This window comes from Mus musculus, chromosome 13 (genome assembly GCF_000001635.26).
Source record: "Mus musculus strain C57BL/6J chromosome 13, GRCm38.p6 C57BL/6J".
Lineage (NCBI taxonomy): Eukaryota > Metazoa > Chordata > Mammalia > Rodentia > Muridae > Mus > Mus musculus.
In genome coordinates this window covers 27,241,325-27,251,179 of record NC_000079.6, presented here as the reverse complement: position 1 = coordinate 27,251,179, position 9,855 = coordinate 27,241,325, and the positions used below count along the sequence as shown (strand labels likewise).

Below are 9,855 nucleotides of genomic sequence, written 5' to 3'. Positions count from 1 at the left end.
TTCCTGCCTCTCCTTAATGATATTTTTCAAAACAAAGCACTATAAAACACACATCTCTCAAAACAATAAGAATTGAAGCATCATTTTTTTTTAGATTTGCGATAAATAGTATACCATAATTGTTGCTTGTTCATAGTTACTAATAGCTGGTCCTATGGCCACTCAGTAATTTATTTTCTTTAACTAGATGTTATAAAATAAGATATTTACTCTGTAGTACAGTGGTCTCAAAATTCCTAATGCTATGACTCTTTAATATATTTCCTCTTGTTGAAGCCACCCTCATTTATAAAATTAATTCTGTTGCTACTTTATAAGTGCTATGTACTGTTTTGCATTGTAATGTATATATCTGACATGCAGAATATCTGTCTGATATGCAATCTCTGTGCAAAAATGATTCAAACCCCACAAGGGTTTCAAAGCACAAGTTGAAAACCACTGCCCTAGAGTCAACAAAACAATAAAATCATTGGAATATGCCATCATATATAATATTATATTTATTAAAGATAAATTTTTATGTGTTCTGATCTCTGTTTTCCTTCCCTAAGTCTTCCTATATCCTCCTCATATTCCCACTCACACAAGTCTACAGCATTTATTTCTCTCTAATGTTAGAAAACAAATAGAAAACAAAAATTCCTGTTATGAAATTAAAAATCCCATAATCAGCTTTCAAACGTTGACACCATTGTACACAGTAGCAAGATTTTTCTGAAAGGACCCAGATATAGCTGTCTCTTGTGAGACTACACCGGGGCCTAGCAAACACAAAAGTGGATGCTCACAGTCAGCTAATGGATGGATCACAGGGCTCCCAATGGAGGAGCTAGAGAAAGTACCCAAGGAGCTAAAGGGATCTGCAACCCTATAGGTGGAACAACACTATGAACTAACCAGTACCCCGGAGCTCTTGACTCTAGCTGCAAATGTATCAAAAGATGGCCTAGTCGGCTGTCAGTGGAAAGAGAGGCCCATCGGACTTGCAAACTTTATAAGCCCCAGGACATCACTAAGTTAATTTTGTTTTATCCATCTACTGCTGGGCATGTTCCTGCCTTGAGTGTGGTTTGTAAATCCAATGAGACTCTACTGGAGAAGCCTCATTTTCTTTTTTGAGCAGTTATCAATTGAAAATAGTTTGAAGATTAGGAATGGGGTCTTGTGTCCACTTCCCCTTTTAGTCCTAGGAGTCAACTGTATAACAATTGTGTTGTCTGTCAAGTGACTTTGAGAAAGTTTTCATTGCCTGTAGTTTGTTTTCTTAACCTATACCCAGACTTCCTTCTTTGTGGCAGAATTGATCCACTGATTACTAGGAACTTCTTGCTTAGATTCTAATATATTCAGCCATCTTCACTCATTCTGACCAATACCAGTACTCACTTGACTTTTGAAATTTATACGTATTTGTGAAGAATGTTTGATATGAATGTCATGAAACAATTACTGAATTCTATATTGTATGTCCATGAAACATTAACAAATCTTAATTTTCAATTTAGCATTTGCAAAGAATCAGTTTATTTGGGGGTAAGATGACAACTCAATCTAGAAAGGCACCAAAGAAGGGGAAATTCATTGGTGCTTTGAAGGTCTAGATCACGAGGGACCTTCTAAGAGACAGAGAAGAGGGATAGATGTTCAGCAGTTGTTGTTATGAACATCACGACACTTCAGGACCTTGAGGTAATTGTCAACTTTATGTGTATCCCTGCGCACGCACCGCCATAAGGTTCTAAGAGCACTGTTCTTAGTGGATTCATCAGATGACTGCAAATCTGACCATGCAGACCAGAAAGTATAGTCACTTGCAACAGCTCCTGGGTAAACCTAAATATAGAAAAGAAAGAGATTATTTAGTTTATTGGTATTACTTTGGAAACATTCCATTCTTTCATATGAGTGCATAAGTATGTATATGTACCGACGGCACCTGTACAGGAAAGCTTGTGTGTGCATTAGTAGATCAGAGGTCAGAATTGTTTAAAATTCTACTTCTGACTTTTATCTTTCTTGATTTATGTTCACTTAAGACAAATTCTTTCATTCACCAAAGACTTTTTTGTGATATCTGTTATGATGCCTTCATAATGCTTGTATATTAAGTAATATTCACTAGATCTCTTTATTTTTTCTGTACATTCTGAGATGTAGTTCTTAGCTGGCAAGGAAGGCATTTATAGACTAAGCCAACTTTATTTGCCTTATTCTCTAAAACAGGTAAACATTGAATTGTGATTGTTAGAAAATGTATTAGTATACAGCAGGTTTGTAATTCATATGAGCCAAATTATTATAAAAGCATTAGGCCTCTAAAATTGAATATGGTATAAGAATACATATTTTCTTATGTGTCATTGATCTCAGATGAAGTATATTCATGTGAGAGTATATCAAGTAATGGAGAATAAGAACATTGAAAAGTATTTGTGTATTTGGTCAAAGGACAGTAAAAAGGAGTAGTAACTTCTCAGCACATTCCTAAGGATCATTAATATTATGGTTTTAGGGACAATAATATCTTATTATTCCATCTTTAAACTTGGCCAGTTCTTTAGATAATGTATTCTTCTAAATCTTTGAACATACCAAACATATCTTGAATGTGTTAAAGTTTAGGAGTTCTAAGACTGTTATCAGATTTTCTGTGTTAGTTGGAGATATCCATTCTACCTATTGAGGCTACTTTCTGAGTTCCTATGAGAAACATCTACTTTCTATTGAGAGTTCTGATGGGTGTGATTCTTAGTAAAGATCCTGAAGAAGGTTGGATTTATAAACAGCAACTCCTTATTGGCAAGGCTGTTACTGAATTTTATATATGATATAATATATATTTATTACTAATGTATTATTGTATTATTACATATTTATTCATTGATTTAAATATAAATTTTTATCTCAGAAATGGAGTATTGAAAATTTTCACTTCTTAAACAAATCACCTCTTCCATGTAGGAGATAAAAAGTGAGTGGTCTTACCCTGTTGAATACGATCTCCAGTCCTTCCACATAATTACTACATATGTATTATTATATTATCTATCTATCTATCTACCTATCTATCTATCTATCTATCTATCTATCTATCTATCTATCTAAATATAAAATTTTATCTCAGAAATGGAATATTGAAAATTTCACTTCTCTGTAAACAAATCACCACTTCCATGTAGGAGATGAAAAGTGAGTGGTCTTACCCTATTGAATATGATCTTCAGTCCTTCCAGAAGCCCTTGAATTCTTTCCTCCAACTCCTTTGTTCTTGACAGCAGAGTATCAGGTACATGTGGAAGAGCAGCCACTGCTGCCACCATGTGTTTCAGAGGCTCTTCCCAGGCTTGTAAAATAGTGATGGACACTTTCAGAAGGTCTTCCGACTAAACAATGAAGAATACCTCATTAATATAGTAAAATATACCAGGGGTTGATAGATATGATGGCTGAATAAAGGTTTCCACTGCAGCATACATTGGTTATGACTAAGAATCTAGAAAACTTTTTTTTTTTTAGTATTTGATGTGCAATATAAAAATAATAATATTCTGTCACTGAATTGCAATTTGCTCAAATAAAAGTAATTTTCATTAACAAGGATTTCCTGGTGTATGTAAAACTGGTCATGTTTGGTTTTCACTGTATATTTTAATCCTGCTGATATTGTTTTACTTGAGAGCTTTTCTTGTCCATGAGAAACCAAGCACTGTAGGTATTGACTGAGCACTATCCTTATCTATGAGATTTTATTGAGATAAAAGTAGATGTCAATACTGTCAGATATTCTGTGGCACAAATCACTTTCATATAAAGAAACTATTGCTCATTCACATATGTACTTGTCCTCTGCATGGCATTAGAGAATATTAAAATAGAAGTAAAATGAATAAAGGAAGCTGTTCATGGATAATGGCCTCAGTATACATGACTGTTCCCCTTTCCTCTAGCAGAGACCTCCATTGTTTGGTCAGGTACTGGAGAGCAATGCCTGAGTGTTACTATTTACCTCAGTATGGATTTTTGACCTTTGAGCATCTGCTCATTTTCTGAAAAGTATATGAGTATCATATCTGATTCACAGTTTTTGCTTCCATGTCTGTTAGCTACTGTCCTGGTAATGAAATAAAAATGAAGTCCTGATGAAATCTCAGGGGTATTTTACAGGAAATGTGTAAAGCATGTAAAGTAAAAATGCAGGCCAAATGATGATAGCAAAATCCATTTCCTAAATCTTTGAAGACTAGGGTTTAGGATTAAAAGTTTGAGGTGGACAAATCTCAGATCCATATTCTATTTAGGATTAATGTGATTCAATCTCTATATTGCCATTGGTAGCTTCAGTTCCTTATGGTCCTAATAATGCCACGCATTATATAATATTTTGAGGATTAAATGAATCAGTGTTAATTGACTGCCTTCTGAGGATTCTAGACCTCAGTCAATTCTCATACTTCCTCCACCTCTTCTCCTTCCATTGTCATTACTCTACTTGGACTTTATTGAGGAGAATAGTTTACATTTAGGTTTCTGTTATTAGTAGTGCTCACGGAGGGGAAGTTGATTACATGCTTGAGAAGTACATACAGAAGAAGGTTTGTATTAATCATATTCAGTTGGTTATGAAAGATACTAAAAGAGAAGATGTTACAGCAATTATACTTTAGCAATGTTGAGATATGCAATTCTCATCACTGTCAAGAGAAATTAATGTATGTTGAGGAAACTTCCTTTCACTTGAGATATAAGAGGAGGCTGAGTTCTTATGAGATCTTCTTAAATAATGAAGAAAGAAAAATAGGACCCAGTTTCAAATAAAAAAATGTGACAAAGCGTTGATCAATAAGTAATATGTCTGCAGATGAGAGTTTAGTGTTTATTCCATAAACACTACTGTTTCTGAAACCCTTCCATATATACATAAGTGTAAAATGAGCCAGGAATTCTCAAGTCATATTAAACCTTCTGAAAATGTATTAGTGATAATCTCACAGGAAATGTGCTATTAAAACACAGTGCTCTGAATGGTCAGTATATTAACCTGTGATCTTATGAAACAAGCATTTGTCTTATAATGAAATTATCAAGCATAAAGCACGATTGTCTGTTGTTGTTCCTTTGCTTTTCTTGTATCTAAGATCAGCTCACTGGCTATGGGCCCAATAAGCACACAAAGCACAAGTATGCTGTATATGACTTCAGGAGTGGTTGGGTCTTTGTTTGTTTGTTTGTTTGTTTGTTTGGATTTTGGTTTGTTTGGTTTTTTTTTTGTGTGTGTAAAGACCAGGGGGAAACTTACTGTTGTCTGGTGGACTTGCTCGCTGTTTTCTGGAGTAAGGATTGCAGCAGTGTGGCAGGGGCTTAACATCAGGCCATAGGTCCAAGCTGTCCTACCAAACTTCATTTCCTGCAAAAAAATAGATAAGTTTCATTTTTTAGAGACAAGTATTGAGTAATTATATTTGTAGCCACATTAGAACTTAATTTTGTAAATATAAATTATTTTAACAAATGAGAATACATAATTAAAACAGGAATAAAGACAACCTACCTGCCCCATTTTCTATACAATCTAATTTTTAAACTTCCAATCCTATATCTTTCTTTACTATTTTATTATTATTTTTCCCTTTCTAAATGATATTGTTTAGATATGAAGCACCAAAATAAACATACTCTAAAAACTCATGGTTTAAGCATCACCAATTTTAGCTTTGAGGTGAGTGCTATAAAATAATGCATAAATTTTCATAGTTAAAAATATCCGGTCCTTTTGGCACATGATTATCTTTTTAATTTAATTAAGCATTGTGGAATTAAATAATTATGCTTAAGTCCACAGCCCTATATAAAAAAGCAATCATAAAAATCTAGGTATATTCTAAATCAATATTTACCAATGGATAAAGGAAGATTTTAAAAAGTATTATTTGATATTTATATATAAGTCAATCAAATATTTATTCACTGAAGGAATTTATTACTTAAAGAGCATATTTTCAATACTGGCAATCAGTAAAATTGTAGATCTGTATGAAGTCTTGTACAGTTGAAGGATTGTGAATGCAGAATATGGAATGAAATCAGCACTAGAATGAGCATGGCTAGAAGGATATTTATCCACTGAAATTCTAAAGATATATATACCATATTTTCAATTATACATGGAGATTTCTTTGTTTGATCCTCATTGATTTGTCCTATCCCAATCAAATATTCCTACAAGGAATAGAGAAGAAGTGTCCTTTTCAAAACTTGTCCTACTATTCCCTAGAAAATTAAAAACAATAATCCAACCCTCATTATTGGTGTGTTTATGAGTAGGTTCTCTGCTTATAAGGTTTTCTATAGTTTAATTTTACTATTCTCATACAAATAATTACAAGGCAACTCCTCTAAAATAAATCTACACACAACTGAGTAAAATTGTCCATATAAATAGGATAGAATTTCACAGTGCACTCAATTGATGATTTTTGAACATCATATCAAAAATGTTGTTTAAAAAATTTCATTAGTAAAAATTGAACATTTACTAGTTGCTTTGCCTGTCTCATTTTCACTAAACTTCCCTATATCTTTGCTCCATGTTAAATATCTGCTTTTCACTTCTAAAATCATCTTGTTTGAAATTTGTCTTGTGATGTGTTCTATTTGATGAGTAGGGTTTGATGATTGCTCCATTGGAATAGAAAGAAGGTCAGACACCACAAGAAAATACACAAAATCAATAAACATGGACTCACAGGGGTTCACTGAGACTACACTGACAATCACTGCAGGGCTCTAAACCTGGACCCTCTGTACATACGTCATAGTTGATTAGCTTGGTGTGTTTTTGTGAGATTTCTATTAGAGGGAGCGGGAACTATTTCTGACACTTTTGCCTGCTTTAGGAGCAAAAGTATTACTTGTATTACTACTGGGTTTCCTTGTACAACTTTAAAATGAGCAAAGATGTCTAATCTTATTGAAACTTGATATGCTATGTTTGGTTAATATCCCTGGGAGGCCTGACCTTTTCTGAATGGAAACTGAGGAAGAGTGAATCTGAAAGGAAAAGAGGGTGATGGTGGTGGGGTGATGGAGGAGGTGAGAGGTGGAGGATAGATGAGGTAACTATGAGAGAAATAATAATAATGTAAATAGGTAGATGGATGATAGATAGATAATACATAGATACACAGAGACATAGATACATAAATAGATACATAGATAGATGATAGATAGACAGACAGACAGACAGACAGACAGACAGATAGATACCAGAAATACTTACAAATTCCATGAAGGCTTTTGAAGCAAGATCATGGGCGTTGTGTGACACCACAATCACACGTTGGTATAGGCTTTCAGTGGGTAATCGATAATTTGGTAAGGAAGTCACCTTCTCCCAGACAAGTAGGTTTGACACTGCCAGCAACAGGAGTGCCCCAGCTATAAAGAGAAATGATGCTGAAATCATGTATTCAAATGACACTGTAGAGGCTATACTGTCTGTCCGAAGTTTTCTATGCTTGCTTCTGTACAGATGCAATCTGAAATCCCTTTACTCAATGAGAAACCATAGGTGTGGAGGAAGATTACTCCCTATACACAAAGAGCTTGGAGGATTTCCTCAGCTTGGGTTCGTCTTAGCACAACTTCTCAAGTTTGTAAACATTTTTAGCTGAGATTAATCCTGAGATAGAATCCTCAAGCCACTCTCTGTATACTTTAAAGAATTGGGAATTTAGGTTCTTTCATCACTTCATTAAATAAATTTTAATTAGTTCATGAATTTGATATTTCTTGCAAATGTCATTTGAAACATTAAGTGACTCGCTAAATTAGGTCTTTTCTTTTTTTCTTGTTTGTTTGTTTGTTTGTTTGTTTGTTTGTTTGTTTGAGACAGGGTTTCTTTGTAAAGCCCCGGCTGCCCTGGAACTCACTTTGTAGACCAGGCTGGCCTTGAACTCAGAAATCTGCCTGCCTCTGCCTCCCAAGTGCTGGGATTAAAGGCGTGCACCACCACACCCAGCATATTAGGTCTTTTCTTTTTGCCATTTATTGCACTTACTAAATTGGTAATCACAAAGCTACTGTCATTGTCTACCTAAGGTTCTAGACAACAATTCTTCCTCAAGTAGAATTATTTGAGCAGGGAATGATCTAAGCCTTCACACCAGATAATGTTACTGCTTCTTTCTGTGACTAACACAAATAAACTATTGAATTCTATGTTCTCAATAAAGTTCAACTTCTCGATTTCAGCAACAAGATCATTTTTTGTTGTTTCTTGTTTCAGTCAATGTTAGGGAAGAACATTACAAGCAAATGTGAATTTGAAATCTGTAACTGTGTCCATTTTTGTCCTTGTATCAAAGAAAAAATTAAAACAGTAAGGGAATGCAAAATGTCTATGGACTTTGCAGTTACAACTTTCCTCAGACAAGGTAGATGCCCCTAGAGAACCATTGATCTCAGACCGGATTCAGCAACTCCTGACAAAATTCTAATTTTCAGTTCAATGTGGACTTATATATCAGTTACTCATGGAAAGCAACAGTTCTCCAGATACTACAGAACCAAAACCAAAAAAGACTGTATTCTATTCAAACCATCAATATGAGAAAGCATAGTAATGAAACAATGTGTCGGGCTGTACAGCTACTTACAGAAGGAGCATGGTTGACTCAAAGACAGCTTCATCTCTGAGGAGTTCTCTTGAAGTGCTGACAACACCAGAAGGCTGCTGTTCCCCGAGTGCTGCCTTCCCTCAGCTCTATGCCTCCCATATATACTAACAGATTCTCTCCAAGGTCATCCAGGTCACGAGGCAGAGGGAAGTATGTGTTTTGTCAAGGTAAAGGTTCTTAGATTATATCCCTGTAGGAAGTATAAAAATATTCCTTACTCTTGTCACAGTCCTGTTTCTGTATGAATTGTTTTGCAGTTTGCAAGAGTGCAGGGTTCAAATTAGTTCAGAAATCACAAAAGTCATCTTGGTTCCATAGTGACGCAGACCAGGTAAGTAAGAAAATATGTTTCTTTAAACCTTTTCTCTAGATCAAAAGTCTATATTCTCTCTGCTGTTCCTGTCATCTGTTAATTCCCCTATGTGTTTCAGGTGGTAACGAAAGCCCTCCATAAGTTCTATTTTAGCTTTGACTGGCGCATCACAGCAGTGTTCCATTATTTTTGGCATTTAATTAAAAGATGAATTTCTGTCTGTAATCAGCAAATATTATTAAACAGTATATATTTTGTGAAAAAGAAATTTACCTCAATAGCAATATAATATGTACTTTACAAAAGCTGAAGATTCTCACATCGATGGTGCCTTTGACCTCAGAAGCATTGTGTGTGTGTGTGTGTGTGTGTGTGTGTGTGTGTGTGTGTGTGTGTGTAACATTTTATAATGTACCTTAGGGATTGCCTCCTCCTGTATTCAGAACACTGTTTCTTGCAGGCATAACTCATTGTCACTTTAATACAAATATGCATACATTACCAGGTGGTTGATCACTTTGCCAGGTAGCTGGGTTATGAGATTTGTTGATAATAGGCTACAGAGTACTTATTGCCACCAGCCAAAACATCCTAACCTTCAGTTAGCTTCTAAGGGTCAGGAGTTGTTTTGTTCAAGTTTGGTGTAGTTATCTTCTACTAATCCACTAAATTCTATTTAGCTTATTTTTCTTGAAGGTTTTCTAACTAAATAAGCCATGTAGGAGAAGCATTATATCACACAAAATTTGGAGACTAGGCAGTTTCAACAAGTGGAGATAAACGCTGAGGTTGATAATCTGTAGGAGAAATAAGAAAAAAAAAAATAAAGGAGTAATAAAATAAGAAAAGGCCTCAAAGTTTAAC

The 9,855-nt window shown here is 34.7% G+C and overlaps 1 protein-coding gene across 1 annotated transcript; it reads right to left on the bottom strand.

The window, feature by feature from the left end:
- Nucleotides 1-1,496: 1,496 nt before the first annotated feature.
- Nucleotides 1,497-8,750, bottom strand: Prl3b1 (prolactin family 3, subfamily b, member 1). The gene is made up of 5 exons (NM_008865.4): nucleotides 8,658-8,750; nucleotides 7,280-7,437; nucleotides 5,300-5,407; nucleotides 3,207-3,386; nucleotides 1,497-1,836 (listed from the first exon to the last, which is right to left on the bottom strand). Exons 1-5 carry the CDS (start codon nucleotides 8,689-8,691, stop codon nucleotides 1,648-1,650), a joined length of 669 nt encoding a protein of 222 aa, NP_032891.1. The 5' UTR covers nucleotides 8,692-8,750; the 3' UTR covers nucleotides 1,497-1,647.
- Between the last annotated feature and the right edge of the window lie 1,105 nt (nucleotides 8,751-9,855).

Excerpts from the sequence above, each read along its gene's own strand:
- Prl3b1 (NM_008865.4), bottom strand. The coding sequence starts at position 8,691 with ATGAAGCTGTCTTTGAGTCAACCATGCTCCTTCT. Across the intron at positions 5,408-7,279 it reads CAAAAGCCTTCATGGAATTT|GAAATGAAGTTTGGTAGGAC; the intron begins GTAAGTATTTCT and ends ATTTTTTTGCAG. Across the intron at positions 1,837-3,206 it reads TGAAGATCATATTCAATAGG|GTTTACCCAGGAGCTGTTGC; the intron begins GTAAGACCACTC and ends TTCTATATTTAG.